The sequence below is a fragment of the Hemicordylus capensis genome, chromosome 15 (assembly GCF_027244095.1).
Source record: "Hemicordylus capensis ecotype Gifberg chromosome 15, rHemCap1.1.pri, whole genome shotgun sequence".
NCBI classification, from domain to species: Eukaryota; Metazoa; Chordata; class Lepidosauria; order Squamata; family Cordylidae; genus Hemicordylus; species Hemicordylus capensis.
Genome location: NC_069671.1, coordinates 1,091,023 through 1,117,319, shown reverse-complemented (window position 1 = coordinate 1,117,319; position 26,297 = coordinate 1,091,023). Strand labels below are relative to the sequence as shown.

Here is a 26,297-nt window from a genome sequence, read left to right as displayed (position 1 = left end):
GCTGACAAGTGCACAGAGTGCTTGCCAAGCAAAGAGTCTCCTTGGAGCCGAGAGCTGCTGGGAGCCGCTCTTAGGCCTTGTTGCCTATTTCCACTACGAAGGGAAAGGGAACCACCCAGGCCCTGACACAAGCCTCGGACGCCATCTCCCATTTCCTGGCCTCAGGAAAAGCAGAGAGCGACTCTCTTGCACCCCTTTTGGTCTGGCCAGCTCAGTTTCCCAAGGAAAACTCCTTGGCAGCAGCTCTGGGCAGGTCAAATCAACATCCCAAGTGAACTCTGAGGTCGCCTCTCGTTTTCTTCTCGGAGAGGCACCTGCTGGGTGAGAAGCAGCACCGGGGGAGCTGCAGGAAGGGAGGGGTGTTTGCCACCCCCAAAGTTCCCATCTGAGTCCTCCTCTAACACATTGCAAGGTGGGTAAATCCTACCTGCTGGAGGAGGACATGGCTGTTTAGGCAAATAGTGGGAGCTAATAGTGGAAGCCCTTCAGCCAGGAGGAAGGATAAAATCATGGCTGGGAATGAACCAGGGAACTGGCTGTGCTTCTTTCAGGAGATGTTGAACTGCCAGGCTGTCATTCTGTCTGTGGAGGATGAGGCCGGGCAGCGGATCATCATTGAGGACCTCCTGGAAGCGACGCGCAGCCCTCAGGTGGGGCTACGGCAGGCGGCCGCGGTCATCTTGAACATCTACTGCTCCAAGTCCAAGGCGGACTACACGGCCCACCTGCGGAACCTGGTCTCAGGCCTGATCCGACTCTTCAACGACAACAACTCTGTGGTTCTGAATGAAAGCTGGGATGCCCTCAATGCCATCACCAAGGTAGGCGTTCGAGAAGCGCTTCCGAAAAGGGCAGGCTGCATTGCCCAGCACTCTTCCTGCTTGTCACCATCCAGTGGTCCAGATGTAAGAGGCATTCCCTGAGAGAGAGTGGGGGGAATGCCTCTCCCATGCTGATGCTTGCTGCTTGTGTGCCTTCTCTAAAAACAAAACTCATCTCTTTCCGTAGGGCTGTTGTGTTTTGTCATATATTTGCACATATGAAGATTTAATTGGTTGATTACTCAACATTTGGTGGACTTTCATTGGGTGACAAATCTTACTTATAATGGCAGGCTTTGCAGTGTGTTTAACCCAATTCACATTTGCCATTCCAAGTCACACATTCTGTAACTGGAGTTTATTAAGCTGAGGAAGATTTGGCATAGATTTCCTCCTTGCTAACTGGGCAAAGTGGTACCTTTTAAAAGTGGTGATTCTCTTTATTGAGTAGGGGGAGAGCAACCGGCCCTCTCCATCCCCAGCACACCACCCCTCCAGTGCTTCTGCTGGTGTCTTATCTTTCTTTTTTGGATTGTGAGCCCTTTGTGGACAGGGAGCCATCTTATTTATTTACTTATATCTATGTAAACCGCTCTGGGGACTTTTGTTGAAAAGCGGTGTATAAATATTTGTGCTGGTGGTTGATTACAAAATGCTTGCTCTATTGGCAAAGTTTAGAATGTCCTGGTAGGGACCAAAGATGAGAAACGCCTTGGATCGCTGGTGACTGCCAAGGGCATCCATCTGTCATGACCGCCCACCCTGGAGGCACCCGGACCCTTCGGTCAACCGTAGCAGCCAGGAGGCCTGGCCAGCAAAGGGCTTAAGTGGCGCTTGAGCTTCCTGGTCAGTCAAGGCTCTCTTGGCTTTGCGTCTTTAGCAGGAGCTTCTTGTAAACGTGAGGACTGGAAGCTAAGCTTGCTCCGATTCTGACGGAACCTCTTTTCTCTCCAGGGCTAGCCTGGAGGTCTCCGGTTTATCCCCAGCATCAGGGATTTCTTCACCTGTATCTATCTATACCTAAGTTCCAGAAAGCAGTTTCCTTAGGGCAGGGGCTCTCAAATGTGGGTCCCCAGACTACCATCATCCCCTGCCACAGCGGCCAAAGGTGATGGGGATTGTAGTCTGACAACGTCTGGGGGCCCACGTTGGAGACCCCCTCCCGTAGGGCCACGTGCAAGCGCTGGGAGTCGAGTCCCCCACTGGAGGCTGTGGTTGCACTTTCAACGCGAGTCCAGAGGGCTGCTGTGGTCTGTGGGTGCTCAGGCCATGGGTCTCTGCTTCCTTCTCCAGAAACTCGATGCTGGGAACCAGCTAGCTCTCATCGAGGATCTGCACAGAGACATCCGCGTGGTGGGGAGTGAGGCCAGCGGAGGGCACGTGCCGGGGTTCTGCATTCCCAAGAAGGTAACAGCTGAGGGCAAGATCTGACAGCCGCCCTTTTTATACAGGATTTGGGCCAATGAGTAGCCCCCGATTTTTTTTTTTTTTAAGCTGTGTGTTTTTGTTTTAGCAGTTTGTGTGTGTTGAAGTTTTATTATTACTGTTTTTACCTTCTGGTCAACCGCCCTGGGGTCTTCAGATGAAGGGTGGCACAAAAATATAAATAAATGATAAGGCTGCTGGAAGGGAAACAATTCCTCTCTGGAAGAGGGAACATCTTTGTGGCCCTACCCGGCGGGGCGGGGGAAGACTTAAGCTGTGGCTGCCTGAGCAGAGAGAGGGACTTTGCCAGCGCCCCCATCTCCCCTTCTCCTTCCTGCCTGATGCCTTTTGCAGGGCGTGACCTCCATCCTGCCCGTCCTTCGGGAAGGAGTCCTGACCGGCAGCTCGGAGCAGAAGGAGGAAGCCGCCAAGGCCCTGGGGCTGGTGATCAAACTGACCTCTGCAGAGGCCCTGAAGCCTTCGGTCGTCAGCATCACGGGGCCTCTCATCCGCATCCTGGGAGACCGGTTCAGCTGGAACGTCAAGGTGGCTCTGCTGGAAACCTTGAGCCTTTTGCTGGCCAAGGTGAGCAGAAGCATGCTGGGGGCTGGGGCGGGGGGTCTGGACTTCTTGGGATACAAGCTGTGGGTCTGTGTCGGCTTATCATGCTGCCTAATGTCTCCCAGACACAAGAAGATGGAGACATTTGAGCCGATCAGATTTTGTGCGCTCCTGTGCGTGTCTAAAGTGCCCCGAGACCCAGGAAATGACTTCAGCCATGATCAGTCGTCATTGCAGCAGGGAAGACAGGCAGGCGAGGAGGAGTTTCCCTGTCTGCATCGATTAATCCCGACACCTCTATTAATCAGGCAGGCCAGGTGTGGAAGGTACAGGAAGGGCTCACCTGTTTGTCAGGTTTTGGTGAAATGGAGCCTTACAGCTGGGAAAAGGGGCAGGGTTTAAGGGGGATCCTTTTCTCCACGCTTTCATGTTACGCTGGAGATCTTAGCCGTGGAAGGTTCTGGTTACAGCACCAGTTCTCAGAATGTGTTCAGTGCAAAAGTACCTTGTGGACCCACAAAAGCCACAGGTGCCTTTTAGACTTGGGTTGCACATATTTCACTTAGCTGTATATGCCATTGTCATGAATGTGGCAGATGCCGAACTGTGGCTAGTGATCCCTTTCTGCTTGGCCAGCACTTCTGAAATGGGAATGGTCAAGAGCAAGAAACCTCAGTCTGAAAAACATCAGTATAGAAGCTGTGGACTGGAAAATCTAGTAACCTGGAGGGAAAACATTGAAAGCTGGGATTTTCTGGATTCCAAGAGGAATCCAGAGGCTGCATAAAGATTCCTTGGGGTTGGCATTCTTCTGTAGTTTGGGCATTTCTGTCCAGGAATTCCTTGCTGTGCTTGAACCAGACAGCAGAGCTTTGATGGGCAGCTGTCAGGGAGGGCTGCACATTCTGCCCTGCTGGCCTCACTCTGCTCCTGTTCTTGACGTGGCCAGGTGGGCATTGCCTTGAAGCCGTTCTTGCCTCAGCTGCAAACCACCTTCACAAAAGCACTGCAAGATCCCAACCGTGTGGTCCGCCTAAAAGCCGCAGACGCGCTGGGGAAACTGATCGCCATCCACGCCAAGGTTGACCCACTCTTCACTGAACTGTTGAATGGTGTCCGCACCAGCGAGGATTCTGGCATCAGGCAAGTGAGGCAGTCAGAGCGGGAGGAGGATAGGCTGCCAGAGTGCTGGTGGTGGGACGTGCCTCTTGCCCATTCGAGGCAGACAGTTCTGGAAGGCGGTTTCTCCCTCAGGGGTCATCAGTAACTGGTAGCTCTTTCTGCCCGTACCCAGAAGCTTCTAGCACTTTGACTGAGAGAAGCTCCTTCCCAGATTTGTCCTGCTCTGCTCCCCTGTGAAGAAGACAGCCTGCTGTGCTCTGAAGCACAGGGTTCTTTAAAAACATTCCTCTCTCCATCTTACTTGGGTTCAGGTAGTTGAGAATGTTTAGTTTTCTCACATATGAAGTTAGTGCTGACCCCAAATGGCAAGGAGCAGATGAAAAAGAATTAAAATGGTCATCAGAATAAAAAACAAAACAAAAAAACCCAATTCTCCCTGGCAGCTTTTCAAATATCAATAGAAAAGAGCTGAGAAATTCTAAAGAGTAATCCCTGACTGGCTGGGACCACCCCTCTGATCAGTGTGGGATGCGTTGTCCCCGGTGCCACGAGCTTCATTTGTCTGCTGTGACTGTAGCACGTAGCAGGCCATCCTAGTCACACATTATGTTCAACGCTCATACAGTTGGTCTCATACAGTTGGAGTACAGTGAATGCACATGCACATGTGCAGTTACTTACACATTGTGTTCATGACACACACAGCAATGTTGTTTGTTTGTTTAACATATTTTTATACTGCCCAAAATGTATGTCTCTGGGCAGCAACAAAACAAAGTAAATGACAACAGAAAAATTAAAACATTCGTTTAAAAAAATGACAGCAAAAATGTTAAAACATTACAACAATTTAAAATTTTTAAACAATGTTTTAAAGCAATGTTAAGACTATTAACTCTTACACTTCCTATCATATCAAATTCTTTATTGCAGTCACAGACTAGTGCAGTAGTGATACACACACACAGGGGCCCAACAGAGTAAACCGTAGAAGTTGTAATATAACATTAACAAGTTAAACCTCAGAGCAGAACGGTGAAATTGAATCCATAATGTGCTCCAGGCGAGTTTATCTGTACCCTGCAGTTGAGGGAGCCTGTACCCAGGTTTCCTTTTTAAATGCATGCATGCACCGTTATTCACCCCAACACATGTGCGCATGTGAAACTCAGTGCCTGAACAGGGCTTAAATCTGCTTAGTATGGTAACGTGTCCAGTCCATGATCCTGACTGCTTGGAATCCCTCTAGATGGAATGAAAGAGGAGGGGGGATGGCTATCAGAGTAGCAGTGGAGCGGGAACAGCCCACCAGTTGCTTATTCTCCTGGGCCTGGAGCAGGAGGCTTTCCACTCTCCTGCTTGGGTGGCACCCCAGCTCCACTCCCGAGGTGGCTGTGCCTCTGGCCGGGCCTGGCTCTGCTCCAGCTCCTTTTCCTTGCAAACCCCCTGACTGACTGGACTCGTGCTTCTGCTGCTGCTTTCCAGAGACACGATGCTGCAGGCGCTGCGGTTCGTCACTCAGGGCGCTGGTGCCAAAGTGGATGCTGCCATTCGGAAGAACATGCTCACGGTCCTGCTCAGCATGCTGGGACACGACGAGGTACTGCTTCCCGTGGGAGGCCAGCCCGATCTCTGTTCGCGGGGGGTTGGGGAGATGGCATTGAGCACTCACTTTACACGCAGAGGCCTCAACCCTGTCTTTCCCAGGAATCTTGGGCTGCGGAGTTGGGAAAAGACTCCTGCCCTCCTCTTTAGAGAGCCTACTGCTGTTCAGAGTAGGCTGTGTGGATCAGTGACATCAGACCATAAGAACAGCCCTGCTGGGTCAGGCCCAAGGAAGCCCGTCCATCCAGGCCAGCATCTTCTTCCCCACCGCGGCCCACCAGAGGCCTCTGAGAAGCCCATCCACAGGAGATGAGGGCATGCCCTCCTCTCTCTTGCGGTGGCTCCCCTGCAACTGGCATTGAGAGGCACCCTGCCTCTGGAGTGGCCTGTAGCCACCAGACTGATAGCCACTGGTATGACCTGAGCCGGCATAAGGCAGCCGCTTGCTGCTAACCCATCTTTCCCTCCAAGTTGCTCAGAGCAGCCTCTGTGGCCTCCCTCCCCACTCCCATCGTATTGTTACAACAACCCTGTGAGGCTGTGGCCCCAATTCACCCCTTGGGTGGGAAGCTGAGCCCATGGTTCCCTGAGCCCTGGGGTGGCCCTCCACCATGTTTCAGTGCATGTCCCAAATGTCACGGGTTTGTGTGTCAATCCCCACTCCCCCAGTCTTCATGCCGTGCTGAGGACGGCCACTTGCATGCTCACCCAAGAGCCAAATTTGCAGCCACGTCCCAAACTTCTCCAGGAGTGATTGAATCCTTCCTTAAACACCCTTTTACTGTCACCACTGCCCTTTACAGTAGGACGAGACCTAAACCCCCAAAGTAAGTGTGGGGCACTCAGCCACTTGACCAGGAGCCTCCAAAACTCTCTAAATAGCATTCATCTTAGCAGTGAGTAGGTAGTAATAAGGATAAAACCAAGCACTGTCTAGTTGCTCTATAGAAAATGTTCTCCCTCACTCACAGCACTAAAACCAGGGGCTACTCCTTGCAACATTGCCAGGAAATTTAGCACCAACAAAAGGAAGTACTTTTTCACACAATGCATAATTAACCTATGGAACTCTCGGCCATGGGAATGGCCACCAGCGTGGATGGCTTTAAGAGGGGCTTAGACCGATTCATGGAGGCCAGGTCTGTTCGTGGCTGTAGAAGAGAGTTATAGGCCACCTGCAGCCTGAAGCTAGAAACTCTCATGAGCCCTTCCTCACTGGGAAGGAACTTTTGACTCCCACCACTGTATGGAGTGAACTGAAGTTAAGCAGCGGCATGGGCTTATACTCAAAACATGGAGGGGGGAGACCTTTGCATATGAGATGATCTCATCCTGATAATTGCTCCCCTCTAAGGACAGACAGGTGTGATGATATATACATGTTTAAAAGAGTGACCTGAAACCAAGGAACTAGTTCACTCCTCCGTCTGCAAGACCTCAAGTGAAGGTCTTGCCCGCGCCCTGTGCCTTCTGGGAGGCTGGGCTGTCCGTTAAAGTGCCACTTTCCCCCTGCTAGGATGCCACACGCATGGCCTCGGCGGGCTGCCTGGCGGAGCTGTGTGCGTTCATGGCGGAAGAAGAACTCGGCAGCGTGCTCCACAACCATCTGCTAGGTAATCTTTGGCAGCCACGAGGGGGAAACCTCAGCATGAAGGAGGGTGTTCTGTGTGTCCTCAGCAGACCTGTCAAATTGGCCAGCAGGCTGGGCTGGGTTTGCTGCGAGTCTTCTGAAGTGTGTGTTTGGCTTCTTCCTCTTAACCAGCTTTGCACCAGACAAAATAGGCTGCTGCCCATGAAAGTTTCAGTTGCATTTTAAAATGATGATGTTCCTTTGAGGGTAGAAAGGTTGTTTTCTTCAAATAATAATTACCCAGCAACAACAACAACAACAAGCATCCTGAAACAGAAAAGCCCACACAGGGGTGGGGGTGGGGAAGTGATATGAACCTCTGTGAGATCGGGGAGACCGAGGGGCTTAGTTAGGAACTTGCTCTCCCTTCTCTTTTGCAGCGGATGTCTCGGGCATTGACTGGATGGTGAGGCACGGGCGCAGCCTGGCCCTCTCGGTGGTGGTCAGTGTGGCCCCTGGCCGAGTGTGCGCCCCCAAGTACTTGAACAGTGTCCATGAGATGATCTTCACCAACGCCACTGCTGACCGGGTGAGCCTCAGAGCATCCCTTAGAGACGGTTTCTTGGGCCGGCCTTGTGTCCGAGCTGCCCAATAAGCAGAATCGCCCTCTGAGCCTGGGCCACTTCAGAAGGCAGGTGGGCGGATTGCCCTCACACCTTAAAAGCCTCCTCTCTGAATCCCCTGCTCAGGGACAGGCCTTCTCCGTGGCTGCCCCGAGGCTTTGGAACACACTTGCTGCTGAAATACGAGCCTCCCCATCTCTTGCCACTTTTTAAAAGGCAGTCAAGACACTTTTGTTCACCCGGGCTTTCAATTAGATATTGTTTTAATTGTTTAAAACTATTGTTTATAGTTTTAACCTTTTACTTTTTAAATTGTTGTAATGCGTTAAACTTTTTGTTTGTTGTTTTTATTGTTTTGTTGTAAACCGCCCACAGACTTGCATTTTATTTAATACAAATGCATTAAATAAAATAAATAAACAAAACTGGCGCATCATGGGGAGCGCAAGTTGGTTTAGAGTCCTTCTCCTGCTCTGCTAGTTTTTAACATGCAGGGAGCTTTTTTATCTGCATTGAAACTACATGTATAATAATAATAATATGAATATCTTTATGGCCTGATTTTCAATGACGTAAAAAGGTTTCAGTTGTTGACATAGAAAAAGGAGTAAGATGGTTCCCTGTCCCACAAGGGCTCCCAGCCTAGCAAGAAACATGAGGTGGGCCTCAGGAACAGCCCCTGAAAAGGGCCACGCATGAAAAGTGATCCCTGGCCTGCATTCAGAGCGGCGTAGTCCTGGGATAAGGCCTCACGTGATTCTTCTGCCTGTGTGGACGGATGCTCAGATTTTGCCCAGGTGGAGGAACCGCCCTCTATTCCTCCTAACCCTTTTACCTCTGCCACCAAGTGGACTTTAGTATGGCTGGGTCCACTACAACAGCCCTTAAAAATAAAAAACACCCCTCAGTAGCGCGGAAAGGCTTATAGGCGTGAGGTGGAGACAAATCAACAAGCTTCTAATTTTTATATAACCAGAAAGTTTACTTTTAGAAAAATTGGTTGCATTAAAACATTACTTTTGCAGCAAAAAAGACCAATTCAAAACCGCTATTGGCAGGGCAGGGCAAAATAAAAACGGGAGAAACACCAACCCTCCCTGACTCTGCTGGTCCCCACCCAGAGTCCTCTGTACTTTCTTTCCGGCTTCTGGCTTGCTGAGGAGTCTCTTGTTGTGATTCCAGCCCAGGTCTGGGGCTCCATCCAGCCGGGCTCTTCCTTTTCTTCCAGGGGTTTCAGTCCGGCTTCTCTTCTTCTTGCTGGCTGCTCACTCTCGGCTCTCCTGGACTCCCTCCAGCAGCCTTCCAGACTCTCTTCCTTCTTCTGCAGCCTCCAGCTCTGACTGCCTAAACTCTCTCCAACTCTCTCCTGATAATAGATTTCTCTGGCTCAACCGTTCCGCAGCCCAGCCAATCAGAACAAACAAAAATCCCCTCCATTTTTAAATATATCCCCTTCCCTGCAAAAGCTACTGTCAAAATGCTAACCCAAATATGAAACAAGAAAGAACTTTTGACCCCACACAGAGACCAGCCAACATTCTGTACATCTTTACAATGGAGAAGAGATTTGTGCCTCATCCCTTCACAGCTGATAGCAAACAAGGCAACATTCCTCAGGGGATGACAGTACTTGTGAAAGTGAAAGCTCTCCACCATATTTGCCCCCAGCAGCAAGAGAGAGGCCTCTCCCTCACTCTGCGAGGACTCAGAGAGGCTTGGAGAGCAACAGTTCATGCACAGCCTTGGCATATTCGAGGAGTAGCCTTTCTCCAGCCCAGGGAATCACTGCCCATCCGACTAGAAGTGAAGCCCCCTCAACGGCCCTTTTCACCCTGGCACCCCAGGTGTATATCTGTTGGGCAGCCACCTGGACTTCTTTGTCTACATTCATAAGACACTACAAGATTGTAGTGACCTCCGTTGATACATTGACCTCCGCCAATGCTTCCTTGGGGAGGCGAGTGTTGTAACAGGAGGTTCCTCAATGAAGACCGGACTCCTTCCCTCCCTGTGAGACCTTAGGGGCTTTGGTAGGTCCCAGCCTAGATACACTCCCCCACTGGAGGAGAATGAATCTGAATGGACACCTCACCTGCATGGACATGGAGAGGAGAGCTGGTCTTGTGGTAGCAAGCAGGACTTGTCCCCTTAGCTAAGCAGGGTCTGCCCTGGTTGCATATGAATGGGAGACTAGAAGTGTGAGCACTGGAAGAGATTCCCCCTGAGGGGATGGAGCCGCTCTGGGTAGAGCATCTAGGTTCCCAGTTCCCTCCCTGGCAGCATCTCCAAGATAGGGCTGAGAGAGATTCCTGCCTGCAGCCTTGGAGAAGCTGCTATCAGTCTGTGAAGACAATACTGAGCTAGGTGGACCAAGGGTCTGACTCAGTCTATGGCAGCTTCCTATGACATTCTCCTCAGTGGCTGGGAGTGTATCCACCCTGCCTCTGTGTTGTCCAGTCTCCTTTTTCCACCTTTCTCTCTTTTACCGTTAGGTAGTTTCCCTCCGGGGTGGTCCATTCTCCCTGGAGTTTTGCATTAGTGATCAGAAATAGTTCGTGGGGTTTGTTCCTCCCGAGTGGTGTTGTGTGTTCTCCGTGATCCATCATTGGTGGTTAAATTTTACTTGGGTTGTCTTCTGCTGGAGCATCATTCAGGGGCCAAGTAACTGGAGGCCAAGGGGGTAGCCCCTCCCACGTGGCCGCAGCAAATCTTTCTGATTGGCCCTTTCTTGGATCAGGTGGGAGGAGCAACCCAGCCTGGAAGTGCTCCCAGCCACTGAGAATGACCTTTCAGGTGTGTGCCAACTATTTAAGTCCTGCACATGTGAATGAGCCATCCCAGGTCTGCCGCCGCAGATGGGGCTTGCAGATCATCCACTGCCTCAAGAACGTTGTTGAGCAGAGGAAGCTTGAGCACGTTCTGAGCATGCTTGTTCTGGCAGAGTCTGTTGCAAAAGCCCTGCAGTGAATGTTGTGTTGTGTTCTTGTGTGCAGATCCCAATTGCCATGAGTGGCATCCGAGGGATGGGCTTTCTGATGAAGCACCACATAGAGGCCAACGGAGGGAACTTGCCTCCCAAGCTCTCCAGCCTCTTTGTTAAGGTGAGTTTGCAGGGTGAAGCTGCTTGAGTGTAGCGCAGGTGTGTAGCCAGAGGGTGGCTCTGGCTTGCGCATGCGTCTTCCACTCCTGGGGCACATCCATTCAGTAGCTTCTTACCTCTTCATTGGAGAGCAAGAGGAAGTGCGGGCTGTCTCCAAGATGGGCAACTCTTCCCAGCTGCCAGTGGAGGCAAGGCTTTATAGAGAAGAAAGACTTCCACTGAGGGGGTTGAGTGGGCTGGTAGAGAACGGACATCTCGCAGCTCATGTGCACCCATAGAGATCCCTGAAGTAGAACCATGGATGAGACCTGAGGAGGTGGGATGTGTTTCCCTCTTACTTTATACTGCGCTCTGCAGCCTTCACATACAGCAGGCATTTTCAGACCTGGAGCCTGAGATATGGTGTTGGACTGTCACTCCCATCATCTCCTGCCACAGTGGCCGTATAATGGGAGTTGTAGTCCACCCTCATCATCTGGGAACCCAAGACTGGGATCGCCTGCGTTTGGGCATCTTACGGTGAAGGCCATTGTTGCTGGGAACGAAGGGCGTTGTGGTCCGACAACATCCGGGTCCCAAATTTGAGAGCCCCCGATGGATGGGTTGCGTTCATGCCTTCCTCTGTGGGCACCCTTGACTGGTTCTCAACAGAGAGAGCAGAGTTCATGTCATCCCTGGACATGTGCCCCTCTGAGTCCCAGGGAGGGAGGGGTAGGAATATAGTGGTCAGTAATAAATACCATTTATTTTACAAATTAAGGAGGATTAATTTTTTTAAAAAAAGAATATTCCAGATTTAGATTACAGGTTCATATTTGAGAGATTTCTTTTCTAAAGGAAGATGCCTTGTAGATCCTACTACTCTGGGCCATTCAGTTAAATTGAATGGGCATGCTCTGTTGACCATCCGAGCTATTTCAGCCCCTCCCTCCCCTCTTAAATGCCAGAGTTGCCCCTCCTGGCTCAGAACTGAAGTGCCTCTGTGTTCCTTGCAGTGTCTCCAGAATCCCTCCAGTGACATCAAATTAGTTGCAGAAAAAATGATCTGGTGGGCCAATAAAAGCCCCCTCCCTCCCCTGGACCCCCAGACCGTGAAGCCCATCCTGAAGGCTCTTCTGGACAATACAAAAGACAAGAACACCAGCGTGAGAGCCTACAGTGACCAGGCCATTGTCAATCTCCTGAAGATGAGAGACGGCGAGGAAGTGCTTCAGGTATCGACCACTTGGGTGGGTGGGTGGGTGTGCTGTGGTTTTGGGTTGGGGGGGAGAGGCCATGCTGTAGGTGTTGCCGGCTGAGTGGGTGGTCTTCAGTTAGGAGACCTTCGGGGGGGCGGCTGAAGGTGGGTAGAATTGGAGAAGCACAAGTCCCAGGTCGGAGTGGGACAGGTCATGGTGGCTTCCTCTCCTTAGCTCTGCCATGCTAGGGATTTGGGCTGCGATGTTGCATGCCCAGAATGAGAGAGAGATGGTCTCGCACGATCCATCCATGGCGGGGTGGACCTTGCCCAGCTGCCTGGCCTGTTAGCTCTCCAAACCTTACAGGATCGGAACCTTACGGAATTGGAGGAATCGGTCTGACGGATCCAGACGACCTCCTCCTCCAGCGCTCCTTCTCGTGGTGCTCTTTCTTGCAGTCTGTCTCCAGGATCCTGGATGCTGCCAGTTTGGACCTGCTGAACGAGAGCTGCCGGCGATCCCTGAAGAAACTTGCGAGTCAAGCTGACTCTGTCGAACAGGTTGACGACACAATCCTCACATGATTTAGGAGATGCGGAAGACACGTTGGCCCTTGGACCTGTCACTGCCTCACCATCACAACTCGACACCAACAGAAATGTTTTCATTTTTGAAAATGCGAAATCTGGGAGCTTATGAAAAGGGCTTCCGGAGTATTTTAATACAAGAAATATACCAGAATAGCCTTAATTAGAGTTCCACTAGCTTAAAAATCTATATAGAAAGAATTTGGCCCCCTTTTTGGGAAGACAGAGTATCCAGCAAAGAGTCTGGCAACAAGTAATTGGTGGTTGGTTCTGTGGTTCTCTTCCCTGCTGTCAAAGGAGCAGTTGCCACTCAGTGTACGTGGAAGTAGAATTATGTGAGCGTCGAGTGTTTTACTTTAATGTACTGCTGACGGTTTGCAATTCTGAAGGCTGCAAATTCTGTAAATCAAACTGTTTAAAGAGCCTTGGAGGCAAAAGGGGGGTGAAAAGCAGCTGTTTAAATGACCATTTAATAAAAAGCTTTGAACTGAATCTTGGTGCTAAAGCATTTTCCCCTCTGCCGAGCGACACAAACTGAGGCAACTAATTAGAAACTGGAATTCCTGCTTCTAGAATCCCAGACCTTAAGGGGCCCACATTGCCAGGAGTGTGGAACCCTATTCAGTAGGCCTGTGCAGTCAGGGAGTCCTGACATCTCTATATAAGCAATTCCCGTAGACGGGAAGGTGGAGATGCGTGCCAGAACCCTTGCAAGAGTAGCGGCACCACTCGTGAGAGTGCCAGGCTTTGGGCGAGGGGTGGACCCTGGGTGCAAAGGAGGTGACCAGGCGGCAGGCAAAGCCTCTGCCGGCTTGAGGGAGGTGACCGGTCAGCAGGCAGAGCCCCTGCTGGCCTGGGGGAGGCGACCGGTCAGTGGGCAACCCCCCCGCCTGCCTGCCAGCCAGAGGGAGGCGACTGGTCAGCAGGCAAAGCCCCTGCGGGCCTGGGGGAGGCAACTGGTCGGCAGGCGCGACCGGTCAGCAGGACGAAGTGGTGGAGAACTAGGGGTGCAGATGCTCTGTGCCCAGTCAACTAGTAGGAACCAATTCTGCAAATGTCAGGAGGGAGACCGGGCAGCCGGAAATCCGGCTGAGTTTTATCCTGTCATTTTGGAATTCTACCCAGTTCCAGCAGGCCTACTGGCACTTTGAGGGCCCAGCCAACTCTCAGCTGGGAGTCAGATGCGGCATGTTTTTAAATATTATGGTGACAGCTTAGGTGGCCCTGACCCACCCACCCTGTCAAGAAAGCAAGCTGTCACAATCCCCCCCCCACGCCTTTGAACTTGAAGACCACAACCTGAACTCTTGAACCTGTGAACTTGAACGGCAAGTACCAACGCTCACGTCTGAGGTCAAGGTTGTGATCAGTTCAGGTTGTGATCTTCAAGTTCAAAGGGGGGGATTTTGCCAGCTTCCTTTCTTTGGGGGCTTTCACAATGCTTCTGTTATGTTCCGTGGTGGTGGCTGATGCTTGTAGTAGTCTGGAGGTATCAAATCAATCACCTTGAGGAATGTTCAGTGATTGCCGTTTTACCCTTTCTTTAAGAACAAGGCCTCCTTGGGAAGAAAACCAATTGGCACTTCCTTAGAGAAGACTGCACCTGAATTCAAGAGACTTTTCCAATCAAGGCCGCAGAATGACAGAAAGAAGCCACCCAGAGGAAGAGAAGGCTCCAGAGCTTAGTCACTAAGATGTTCCACGTGGCTTCTCGGGGGGGGGGGGGCGGGAGGCGTCCTGCCGCCACTTGCCTGCCCATTTCAAAAAAAGCAAGCTCTCTAAATGGCCTCATCCATCTTCTATGCAGGCCAGGGAAGGACTTTCAACTCCGACGGCATGTTGGAAAATGATCAGATTCCCCTCCAGTCTGACTGGTCCAGCAGGCTTGCTTTGTTCTTGATGTGACTGACAGGTGATTGTGTCCCCCAGGGGAAGCCACACGAGACTTCTTGGGGCTAAAGCTCTGGAGCTCTGTCTTCCTCTGGGTGGCTTCTTTCTGCCATTCTGTGGCCTTGACTGGAAAAGAAAAACCCCTTGAATCCAGGTGCAGTCTCCTCTAAAGAAGGGCAAACTGATTTTCCTCCCAAGTTGTTTCCTCCTTGTTCTCAAAGGATCAAATGGCAATCACTGAACGTTGCTCAACTCAACTGAGTCTCTCCAGGCTACTCTAAGCATCTCACACCACCACGATCATATAAACACGATGTGAGGCAATGTAATAACCACCCTAACATGCCGACCAGGTCCCCTCTCTCAGCAGATGGAGCACCCTCCATTTGCCCACCTGGCCTCTTCCTTCCCAAGAGCCTGAAGAACACCCGCCTCATCTGGCAACACGGCCCAGCAGGTCCTCCAGTGGCTGCAGCGGCTCTTCCTAAGGAGCCTGGGGGTGGCCCCAGGAGGAACAGCTGCCTCGGCTTCCCAGAAGCTGCCTGAGTGCCTCCTCCCGTTCTCTCCTCCTGCCCCACCCAAGAGCCGCGTGGCCTGCAGGCTGGCCATTTGTCAGGTAGAGCTGTGCAATGAAGCACACAGCTCTACCAGATGAACAGCCAGCCTGCGGGCAGCAGGGGAGAGAGGGGCACAACCCAAGCGGACTCCCTTGGCAGCCCCCTGGCTTGTTAAGACAAGCAGCTCGTCTTCAACGGGACTCTCTTCAAAAAATGCCAGACAGTACATGATGCAAGGGGCAAACTCACAGATCGCGGGGTGGCAGCAGCTCATCTGATACTGAGCGGACTTCTAAAAAGCCTCCACAAAGGCATGGAATGCGAACAGTTTAATGAATCCAATTCAAACCCAACAACACAGAAATGCAAACAGACCATGCCAGAACTTCCGCTGGAGGGAGCCAAGCGATGCAAGCCAACGGATGGCTGGGCCAGGCAGAGGAGGCCAGGAGACCTTCCCCTCCTCCCCTCTCCTGGCTTAACGGCATCAACACAAAACCAAACAGAACTTCTCAACGTTCAAGGCAGAAGGTCCCTGTGAAGTTCCAAAGGGCTGTTCAATTCTCACTGGTGGTTTTGAAGCTGCACAAGGCAGTTCTAGACCAGCCTTGGAGAATGAGCAGTTTCGGTGCTCCGAGGCACTTCTTGGGCACACTGGCCGGGAGTCCCGGGTGGGCAGGCTGGGCCTTCCAGCTGCTGCTGAACTACAACTCCCATCATGCCCAGCCACAATTGGGGCTGGGCATGATGGGAGTTGCAGTTTAACAGCAGCTGGAGGGCCAGGTCCCGTCCCCCGGACCCACACGAGTCTCTAGGTCATCTCCCTAGAGGGTGGCCCATCCCAGCCGCTCTTCAAAGATCCAGCGCTCCGTTCACAAGCGTGCCATCTATTCCAAGAACGGGGCCGTCCTTCGGGGGCTGTGATGGATGGCTCAGTACAGTGGTGGGGCGCTGCGTGCCCGTTTAGGGATCGGCACCCGGGCCTGAAGCCACTCTCTGTAGTCCTCTTCGGGCATCTGCACAATATGTTCCCGCACAAACTGTGGAAGAGGGGGGAAGGGAAGTTGACAGGAGGCGGGCCTGCCGACAGGAAGCGCCGCTTTCAAAAAGGCCCCCGCTCTCAAACTTTGCCAGAACTGTCTCTACCACGCTGCCTGCGGTGGGGGGGGGGAGGGATGTCTTAAGGCTCCCCCTCATTGAAAAAGAAAGCCCCACACGCCCACAGGTGACGCAGAGAAATGCAGACGGGCGAGAGAGGCGTCGGCACTGCCGTGAGGCTCTCTCAAGCACATCCGCTTGGCGTGATCTGCAGGGCTCGGGCAACGGAAGGAGGGCTGTGACACCCCCCGGGAACAGGTACCAGCAGGAAGGACTTCAGGAGGGAGGGCAGAAAGATGTGACAATCGCTCCCCTCTCCCGCTTCGTGCCCAGTCCGCTGTGCGCACACATGCCGGAAGCTTCTTGCAGATCTGCAGCCCTCCTTCCATTCCCTGAAGACTGCGGGTCATGTCAGCCCCTGGAAGTGCAGCACAGTTGCGATTGCCCAGCACTTCGCAGGCCTCTGCAGCAGCACGGGCACTTCTCTGGCCCGTCGGTATTTCCCTGTGCAGCACGTGAGCAGCAGAAAACTAGAGCAAAGGACATAGGTCCTCAGCCTGATCCTGCAGGCTCTCACTGTGCCAGCGCCCTGCTCTTCCAACGAGGAAAGTCAGATGCTTCTAGGCAGCTCACAAACTGTGCCTGAAGGCAACAGCCCTCCTCGGCCTCTTGCCCCCTTGCAAAAAATTCAGAGAGCCTCTGCAGGTGGAAATTCTCCCTACTTGTTGCCTTCAGTGGTCCAATCCTCTGGGGGACTCCAGTCCGTTCACTGGGATGCCGGCTAGGAAGTGCCTCTCACTGGCTCTGAGAGCTGGCCTCGTTCCTGCCTCCTCTGACCGGATGCAGGTTCACAGCCTGGCCCGACCCTCCGAGACCCTTTGCGGTCCTGGAGGGAGCCTACTCCCTCCCTTTAAAAAGGAGTCACCAAGAAGACTCATTGACTCAGGCTGGCAGGTGACCCTCGTTTGATGCTCCACGAAGAGAGGCAGACCTGCTCTTCCAACAGGCAGAGAGGAACATCCTTTCTCTGAAGGCGCTTCACAGCAAGAGGGAGTGGAGGAGTCTCCTTGGCCACGGCAAGGAACCTGCCTCCTAGAGAAGGGACTGGAGAACACCCCGGCTATGCTGGACCATCTTATTTAAGCATTGCCTGTTTTTGAGAACTTTGGTTGAAAAACGGTATATAAATATTTGGAGGAGGAGGAGGACCACCACTGTCAGGCAAAGGAGGAGGAGGAGAATTCACAGGCAAGGAAGTTCTCCGCTTCATCTGGCTGTCATGGCTAATAGTAGCCGCTAACCTCCACAAATCTGTCTGGCCACCACCACATGCTGCGAGAATGAATTCCGTCAGTTGACCAGCCATGGTGTGCAACAATGATCATCTCTCTGGCACATGCTGGAGGCCCTGCTGATCGGCAGCAGAGGCCTCCCCTTCGCCTTGCACACACAAACATCCCGCCACCTGCCAGCACTGTTTGCCGTGTGGGGACATACAGGCAGGTGTGCTGGCCAAACTGCAGTCCGCAAACGCCACAGTATTCTGGCCAAAGCCCCACAAAGTCCCACCCTTCAAAGATCCTGACGCTGGATCCCAACACATTTTCTTTATTATGGAGCTAAAGGCATCACGTTCTGCTTGGGTCCCCTGACACCCATTTCTTTACGCTGCCCTCACCTGCACAGCAGCGCAGATGTCCGGTGAGCAGAGCTCCCAGGTGCGAAGCTCCCCCAGTATCTTCAGGAAGGTGGGCGGCCGGATCCGCAGGTCTGGATTCCTGGCAAATCTCTCCAGTTTTTTAAGGACTTTCTGGGTACGGTGGTCTCTCCTGATATCATCGGGAATCCTGGCCAGCAGAGTGGAAAACCTGGAGCAGGTGCAAGGATGGAGAAGGGATAACGGCACTGCTCTTGCGGCCGGAGACAGGCGCCCTGGGCCACCTTCCACATGCCAGGGCAGCTGCTCCTTGGAAGGACCCCACCACGGGGGCCGTCCAAAGCTCCTCTTCCATCTTGAGTGCCCCAAATCCAAGGAATATGGACGTCAGGCGACACTCCACAGATCTCTTACAAAATGGGACCACCTCTCTCTTTTGCAAAGCAAAATAGTTACGTTTAAGAAGCCCTTTTTAAAAAAAGGAACAAGTGATTTCAAATCAACAGCAGATTCAGAGGAATAAAATGTTGAGAATTCTTCAGCAATTCACTTGGTCATCAACTTCAATTGTACTCCCCAGTTAATGAAAACGTAAAAGAAACAAGGATCACAATAAGGCTCGAATAATCATGTATATTGCCCATTGTCTGATTTATTACTTGTCAATATAATTTATAAATATCAGATACCTTCTCACCAGAGGAGTACTGAACTGAATCTTTCAGCCATTGACTATGGGAGACTATTTCTATCTATGAAATCAAGGAAGAAATTTCTCTCAAGAGAATGGTCTCTTTCTATACACGGAGTTCACGGAACTTCTAATACGTGATATCTTCTCCATCAGAATATGAGCTCCCATATTCTGTCACCAGTCTTTAATGAAGGGCTGCCTCTCCCTTTTCCATGTTTTAGATATTTCAAATTTTGCTGCCATTAAAAGTAAACCAATTAATTCTCCATGAATAGCTGGTCATTGACATGAAATACAACCTCCCAAAGGATGATTACCGGATCTGGTTGTATTAATGTCCCAATTATAATTTTGATATATTGGATGTAAGCAAAACTTCAAAATCTGGGGGTATTCCCAAGTATTTATTATATTATTTATCATCATCACCATCATCAAATATTTATACCCCACCCTTTCAGTGCACTACTGCTCAGAGTGGCTTACATTAACAAAATAGATACAATATAAGATGAAAAATTAATAAAGGTTAAAAGGTTTTTAAAAAACAGGCTAAAACCCACAATTAAAACAAATTTTAAAACTGAAATTAAAAGTAATCAGTAAAAAGGTTAAAAGCTAAACACTAAGAAACATACCCGATAAAAGCAGAGGATAAGCTATTTAAAAACCTCACTAAAAAGACACGTCTTCAGTTGTTTCTTAAAAACACTGAGTTCACTGAGCGAGCATGGTGAAGCTCTTCTAGGAGGGTGCTCCAAAGTCAAGGAGCCACCACTGAAAAGGCCCTGTCCCTAATCCCCACCAACTGGATCTCTGTTAGTGGCGGGGTCATGAGCAGGGCCTGAGATGATGAGCGGAGGGCCCTGGCAGGTTCAAACCGCCCTGAGCCATTTTTGGAAGGGCGGTATAGAAATCGCATTGTTGTTGTTGTTGTTGGCAGTATAGAAATCGCATTATTGTTGTTGTTGTTATATGGGCGAATGTGGTCCAACAGGTACCCCTGCCCCAAGCCGTGTAGGGCTGGGCTGCTGGCCGGCAGATCAAATGCGGCCCATGGAGCTCGGCAGTCCGGACCCCAACAAGCCACTGCCGCCATGTTTCGCCTCCTGCCACTGCACTTCTCCCTTCTACGGCAGCAGCGGCGCTCCTAACCTCAGCCACGGCCCTCTGCACCCGCCCCTCCTCGCCGCACTTCTTCCTGCCGTGGCACTCGCTCCCCCCGCCCACCTTTGCCACGGTGCTCCTGACCACACCCCCAACGCACTCCAGAGTGGCGGCAGTCTGAGGCCTGGGCCACTCAGAAGGCGAAGCAGAGGCTGGCTTCGTTCTTCATTAGGGCTAGCAGAGGCGGTGGGGAGGGAGAGCTGATGAGCTGGCTGGCCCGGAACTGCTTAAAAAAAAAATCCCACCAACCTTTCCCTGAGCATATTCTGATGTAAAAAGAAGAGGAGGGGGGAGGAGGAAAACAGACAGCACGGAGGGGGGGGGGAAGAAGGCAGTGCAAGGTGGGTGTGGCCCCCTGGAGATGGATTGGAATCCAATGTGGCCACCAGGCGATTGGAGTTTGACACCCCTGGTGAAGGGCTTTGAAGGTTGAGCCCAGCCCCTTGAATCGAGCCCGGAAGTGGACTGGTAGCCAATGAAGCTGCCGCAGGATGGGGGTGACACTCATGGAGCGGTTTGAGCCCACGAGCATCCTTGCAGCAGCGTACTGGACGGGACATATGAGGAGAGGACCCCGTCGATCCATCCAGCGGAGGCACCGTGCAACTCTAACTGCCACCATCCCCAGACACATTTCATTGCAGCTGGGGAAGAAGGGTGTTGGCGTTTGGCCACATCTGCAGAGCCCGGCTTCAGACCAAAGTCCCTCCAGCCCCAGGTGGGGGGGGAGCAATTAGAAGCAATTAGTCATTCCATAGAGTGGCTCCATCTCTCAAAAACTGCCCATCTGCACTGAGCTCTGAGAGGACTCATCTGCATCCCACGGAAATGCTTCTGCCATGGAGAAAGGCAAACGCCACAACCTGTCGCAATTCTGCCCATCCAGCACATTCGCAGCCTTTCTCTGGATTTGGGATCATTGGTTTGGGGGCTGCTAGGCCAGGGGAGCAGGGAAACCGGGGGCACGATCTGGCCAACTGTCCCTGCACCTGGCCATGCCCACCCCCACGCCAGCGTTGATGGGATCCGGCCTCTCAGTGGAGGGCCGGCTAGTGGAGACGGTGTGGCTTGCAGAGCCCCTGCTACGGGCATGGGGGGGTGGGGGCTGCCAGAGTTACTGCACTCCCCCCCACCACATTCATGGGAACACGGGAAGCTGCCCTATGCCAAGGCCCACAACTGGTCCATCTCGCTCAGTACTGCCCATACAGATCGGCATCAGCTCTCCAGGGCCCCAGGCAAGAGTCTCTCCCTGGAGGTGCCCAAGATTGAGCCCGTGGGGCTTCCTGCGGGCAGCTCCCTCGAGAGGAAGCTTGCCTCCTCCCCAGACAGATCCGCTGCTCCACCCAGTAGTGTCTACTACCGTGACGCAGAGAGGCTGCCAGGGTGTGACTTGAAGCGGGGCCCTTCTGCAGGCAAGCGGATGCTCTTCCACGGAGCTCCAAGAGCCCCCCTGTCCAGGGGCGTAGCTATAACTGAGCGAAAGGGTTCAAAGAACACGGGCCGCCAGCTCCTGAGGGCCCTCCAGCTCCACCCCTCCCTATTTTCTTCGTTATCTCCCTCACTCTGGGGGGGCCGCCCGAGAGAGGGATGAACACGGGCCCCCTCTCCCCTAGCTACGCCCCTGCCCCTGTCCCTGAAGGGGGAGATCCGACAGCGCTCACATGTGCTCACCCAGCCAGAGGCAGGCCAGGGCAGGGCAAAATCCTGCTGAGCCCAAGGGACCAGCCCTGCTTGCTACTGCAAGACCAGCTCTCCTCCCCTCCATGTGCGGCAATGGGAGGAATACGGGGGCACTGGCTGGGCTGCTGCGACAGCTCTGCCCACGGCTCCGTCTCCTTCGCACCACGTCAGCCGATGATTCTATTCTTAAGGAAAACGGAGGGTCAAAGTAGATGTTGGGGGCAAGAGCCGGTTGGTCCAACATGCGCTTGTCCTGCCTGCCTCTAAGTGGGGGAGGGTCTCCTTTTTACCACCCCCCACCCCCACTTCTGGCCCTGCTGCACAGCCCTTGGCGGCTGTCAGCAGCTCCCCCTCGGCCCCGATCCAGCTCGGCGCCCCTCCTCACCAGTTTTCCGACTCGGCATCCTGTTCCGGTTCAGTCCCCAGGACCGACTGCCTCATCCTCTCGAGGTCTCTTCGGTACCTTGTGAGGCGCTTCAGGGACATATACTTCTGCACACTCTTTTCTTCTCGCCTCCTACCAAGTTGGTGGGCAATTAATTAATTCATTCATTAATTAAAAGTCGGGTTTCCAGAAGGGGTGTTGCTCCTCGCATCCATTCCGCTCGCCTTGCAGGGAAGCGGCCCGTGCACCTGGACGGCAGGACGTGCTGCTTGGATGGAGAGCCGACAGAAGGGGCTAGAGCAGTGGTGGTGGGTGCCGAGGGCAGCAGAAGGAAGCGGGCGGGTGGGGGGAGGCAAGGAGGAGTCGCGCAGGCCGGGTCCACACCACAGGCGCCTCTGGAGGGACCCAATCCGAAGGCGTCCGAACAGGCCGGAGCTGCTGCCTCTTGGTCTGTCTCCAGCAACAGAGCTCAAGGGCTTGGCTAATCCGGCCGGTTCCCATCTCCGACATCTTCACAGGGAGGCCCGACCGCATGGTCTACCCCCGGGATTCCTGGGAAGCTGGCTTTGGCGGCAGTTCTGCACAGACCCCCCGGCTGCCTTGCACATGCCGGCGCCCCCTTTGTGGCTGCGGGCAGCAGACCCCGACGGGGGCGGTGGGGGTGGAGTGCGGTGCGGCCACCAACGAGCAGAAGATCCCCAGGACTGCCTTGCGGTGGGGCCCGCTGGCTGAGCCCCTGGGGGCGTCGGGGGCTGGAGGGGCGGCCGCGCCACATACCGCTCCATGATGTCCAGCTGATCGTGCAGCCGGAAGGCCGACTCCTGGGCAATGTCGTAGAAGATCTCCCTCGTCTCATTGCACATCTTCTGCTTCTGTGTGATGAAACTGCTGGAGAAGGAAGCCCCACCGGAGCCCACACTCAGGCACAAGCTGCGTATGCGCCGGGGGCGGGCGGCAGGGAAGAGAAGCCCCACCTCGGCCCCGGATGCCCACCCCCAAGCAGGGCAAGCGGTGGGGAGAAGCAGGCCTGGGGCTGGTCCTCCCAAGAGAGACGGGGGCAGACTGCAGAGGAGACCCACCCACTTGCCTCTCCACGGGGCCACGGCTTGGCCCTCTGCACCCCGCCTCAGTCCAGAAAGCCCACCTCCCCTCCCCAGTGCAGACACGGAACCCCCCCCCCCCCACCCTTCCCCCAAGAGCCTGCCCCGCCCTGGGAAGATGGCAAAGGAGAGGAGCCAAGCGCTGGGCCGGGCCAAAGAGGAGTCCTGACTGCCCCCAGGCTGTGATGTCCAGACCTCGGGTGAGGGGGGGAGCCCAGAGGATGCAGGTCTGAGGAGCCTTTGAAGGAGGGGGGCAGCTTGAGCCTGGAGAAGAGGAAGAGCTCGGGGGGGGGGGGAGACGAGAGCGACCGGAAGGGCTGCCATGGAGGCAGTGGCGGCAGCAGTGGCAGCAGCGGCAGCATGGACCTGTTCTCTGTGGCTCCGGAAGGCAGGCAGGAGGAGAACCCGTGGGAGGGAAGTGCAAGGGGACAGAGTCCGGCCAGACCCCGGGAGGAGGAGCATCCTGACGGCAAGGACCGTTGGGCAGCGGAGAGGCCGGCCTCCTGCCTTGCTGGGCTCCCCTTCCCCGGAGTCTCCTCTGGGCAGCCCTCCCCCCCCCGCCCCCCCCCCACACACACAGAGACTAGACGGGGCTGGATTAGGCCACCCCTCCTGCCACCTCCTGCTGAGGTCCCTGGGGGGGGGGGAGGAGCAGAGCCCCTTGCCTATTGGCTCTGGAAGAATCCCGGAGACTCCAGGACTGGCCCAGAGGCCCCTCCCGCCTGGGGCTCCACCCACTTACAGGGTGGGCTTGCGTGAGCCCCCCCCCGCGCCACCCCAGGCAGGCACCCTTCCCAGACCTCTGGGGCTGGCCGAACTGGGCGGTGCTTTCTTCGTCCTTGTACGTTGCTGTGGTCGTCTTGTCTTCCCGCAGCGTCACGGCCAGCGGACTGCGAGAGAACAGAAGAGAGAGAGAGAGAATCAGAACCGGGAGAGACTCAGCAGCACAGTCTTCAAGGGACGCTCCACAAGACGAGGAGGCCCTGCTGCCTCCTGGCCGAGACTGAGCTGACCATCAGAGGGCTGCCGCCGCCGCCTCGTAATTCTAACTTACCCTGTCAGATTGGCTTCCCCTGAGCTACTGAGCATGCTCCACTGCAGCGGAGAATGCGCAGGAGAGCCGGAGGAAGTGGCTTGCCTTGTCTGCCCACCACTCCTGTCAGACTGGACTACCTGCTTCAAAAGGGGAACAAGACCCATCGAGATTCTGCAGAAAAGCGGCAGATCTTGTGGCTTGTCTTATTCGGCACCCAAATAACTCTGAAGGACAAAGAGGGAAAGGCTGCAGTGGTGTTTGTTAAGCCCAGTTTGGAGTGGTGTGGAATGCCTGTCATGTCCTTTGTAGCCAGGGCCTTTGCCCTGAAGACGCAGCTGTCAGAAAACCTGACCCTGGCTTGCCTGCCACCACAGTTTTGAACTCCAAGCTGCATCTGTCACATTCCTGTCTGTGCAAGCGAGGAACTGCGGCAGTGTCAGATAACAGCCAAGGGAGTCGTTTATGAACCTGCAGGTCTTGAGTTCAAGTCCTGCCTTGGCAGGAAGCTGGACCTCGGCACTGGAATCTAACAGGGTCATGAGAAATTATGGTCCAGTCCAGTGTTCCCTCTAAGGCGTGCGCATGTGTACACGCCCACAAGTTTTTGGATGTCTGCTCAGTTAATTTCAGATCTTGCTCAGGCTGAATCAGGAAGGCCCCATTCTGAGTGCATGTGTGCGCGCACTGCTTTGATACTGCCGCCCAGAACAAAACTCATTCTGCACACAGATGGGGAAAAAAATAAGACGACTGGTCCAGCCAAGCATCCAACATTCACCTTGGTAGTGAAATCTAATAGGGTAAAGGAAAATTACATTCTTGACCACCAGAAAACATTACCGGGAAAGTAACTCTGACAAAGGGAAAATCACACCACACCAACTCACTGCTGGTGAGGGTGGGGGCGGGAGGGGGGGGCTCGTTTACCCGTCCAAGGATTCCAGTGTGTCAGTTCGGGCCTCTTAGTGGGATGAAAGAGTCCTTGATGACTTGGGCAGAGCATCCCAGAGGACTTTTGCTGGGTCTGTTTGCAACACTGAGCCTGCCTTCCGGTCCAGCCATGACCCCGTGCTCCCCCCTCCCGCTTTCTGTTGGCTTTTTCAGGTCACCAAATACCCGCCGCAAGTTATCGTCAAGGGGAGAGGCTTGGGGGCAGAACACGGGCTTGGCCTGCAGATGGTCCCGGGGCCCAGTGGCAGCATCTCCTGTCCAGGGGGGGTCTGGGGAGGGGGCAGACCCTGCCCGAGAGCCCGGAGAGCCGCCTGGTCCAGCGCTGGGCTCCTCTCCCACCCCAGCGCTTCCGGAGCCCCTCTCCTCTCTAGCGAAACGGTGGCAGCAGCCCCTCTGCAGCCCCCCCCCCCCACTTGAGTGCCTACGTCTTGGGCTTCTGCTCCACTGGGGTGTCTTCCCGCATGGCCCCCGTGCTGGTTCTGTCGTCCTTGGAAGAGGAGGCCGAGCTGAAAAGCAAGAGTCATTTTGCAGGGACGGAGGCAGCAGAGGCTCTCTGAAGCACCCCCACCGCCCCGCTCTGAGCCAAGGCAAGACAGGCAGCTGCAAAGGGGACAGGCAGGCACAAATGGTGGAGGGGCTGGCAGGGGTGGGCGGGGGTGGAAGCAGAGGCTGCCGGGTGGGCAGTGCTGGCAGCAAACGGGACCGGACGGGCCGCGGAGCCCCACCGGAATATTCAGAGCGTCCCTGTGTCTTCTTCCCCCGCCTTGGTGGCTGCCCCTGCCCTGGTTCTCCCACTCCGCCCAGTTATGTGGGAAGAGGGTCAGCCCAGCCATCTCGCAACCTCCCGCTCTCCCATGTGTGGGTCCCAGAGGGGCTGGCCAGCCCCCAACCAGCTGAGTTGCCTCCTCCTCCTCCTCCTCCAAGGGCTTGTCCTCAGGACCACCATTACAAGGGGCTGCCTTGCCAGTATCATGCCCCCCCCCCTTTGGAGCCCCACAGAATGGCGCTTGCGGGGGCACAGAGGCTCACAAAGGGCTCTCGCCTGGAGAGGATCGACACGCAGCCACGCCTCGTGTGCCCCCCTTCAGACACAGCCCTGGTGCTGCTCAGGCAGCCTCGTCTCTCGGGCCCCGCGGAGGCCCCTCGTCGGCTCTTCTGGAGAGTCCCTACCTTTTGCCTTTGTGCCCAAACGAAACGTCACTGTCAGGGTCAGACCTCGTGGACAGGGAGTGAGAACTGCAAGGCAAGGGGAGGCCAGACAAACGTGAAGAATGCCGCACCCGGCTGGAGCTCAGGGTCCAAAGCGAAGGGGCCGTGAGACCCTGCACGGTGATCTTCCTACGACTGCTCATAGGGGAAGAGACGCATTCACCCGACTGGTATCATTTTGAACGGTTGTCTAATCAGGAAGCCCCTTGGGTGGAAAATGACGGTTTGGGCCCGGGATACCTGAGGGACCGCCTGCTCCCAAGGGTTGCTGCCCACTT

At 54.1% G+C, this 26,297-nt stretch overlaps 2 protein-coding genes across 3 annotated transcripts in view; one reads left to right on the top strand and one right to left on the bottom strand.

Moving 5' to 3' along the window:
* The window catches only part of GCN1 (GCN1 activator of EIF2AK4), a 77,469-nt gene extending 64,385 nt beyond the window's left edge, over nt 1-13,084 (top strand). Inside the window, exons 49-58 of the mRNA XM_053279184.1 lie at nt 552-821; nt 2,115-2,228; nt 2,601-2,831; nt 3,757-3,950; nt 5,415-5,529; nt 7,051-7,147; nt 7,545-7,693; nt 10,721-10,828; nt 11,823-12,041; nt 12,464-13,084. Of these exons, the coding sequence (XP_053135159.1) occupies nt 552-821; nt 2,115-2,228; nt 2,601-2,831; nt 3,757-3,950; nt 5,415-5,529; nt 7,051-7,147; nt 7,545-7,693; nt 10,721-10,828; nt 11,823-12,041; nt 12,464-12,589 (1,623 nt within the window). The 3' untranslated portion in view covers nt 12,590-13,084. The remainder of the gene's footprint in view (nt 1-551; nt 822-2,114; nt 2,229-2,600; nt 2,832-3,756; nt 3,951-5,414; nt 5,530-7,050; nt 7,148-7,544; nt 7,694-10,720; nt 10,829-11,822; nt 12,042-12,463) is intronic.
* Nucleotides 13,085-15,353: 2,269 nt separating this feature from the next.
* Nucleotides 15,354-26,297, bottom strand: part of CCDC60 (coiled-coil domain containing 60) — a 58,521-nt gene continuing 47,577 nt past the window's right edge. The window contains exons 10-16 of one of the 2 annotated variants that reach the window (XM_053279186.1): nt 25,981-26,046; nt 25,236-25,316; nt 23,624-23,713; nt 22,501-22,608; nt 21,724-21,855; nt 17,816-18,005; nt 15,354-16,079 (exon numbers count right to left, since the gene is read on the bottom strand). In XM_053279186.1, the coding sequence (XP_053135161.1) occupies nt 15,972-16,079; nt 17,816-18,005; nt 21,724-21,855; nt 22,501-22,608; nt 23,624-23,713; nt 25,236-25,316; nt 25,981-26,046 (775 nt within the window). In that variant the 3' untranslated portion in view covers nt 15,354-15,971. Of the gene's footprint in view, nt 16,080-17,815; nt 18,006-21,723; nt 21,856-22,500; nt 22,612-23,623; nt 23,714-25,235; nt 25,317-25,980; nt 26,047-26,297 lie in introns of both variants that reach the window. The other variant, XM_053279185.1, reaches the window with a different exon arrangement.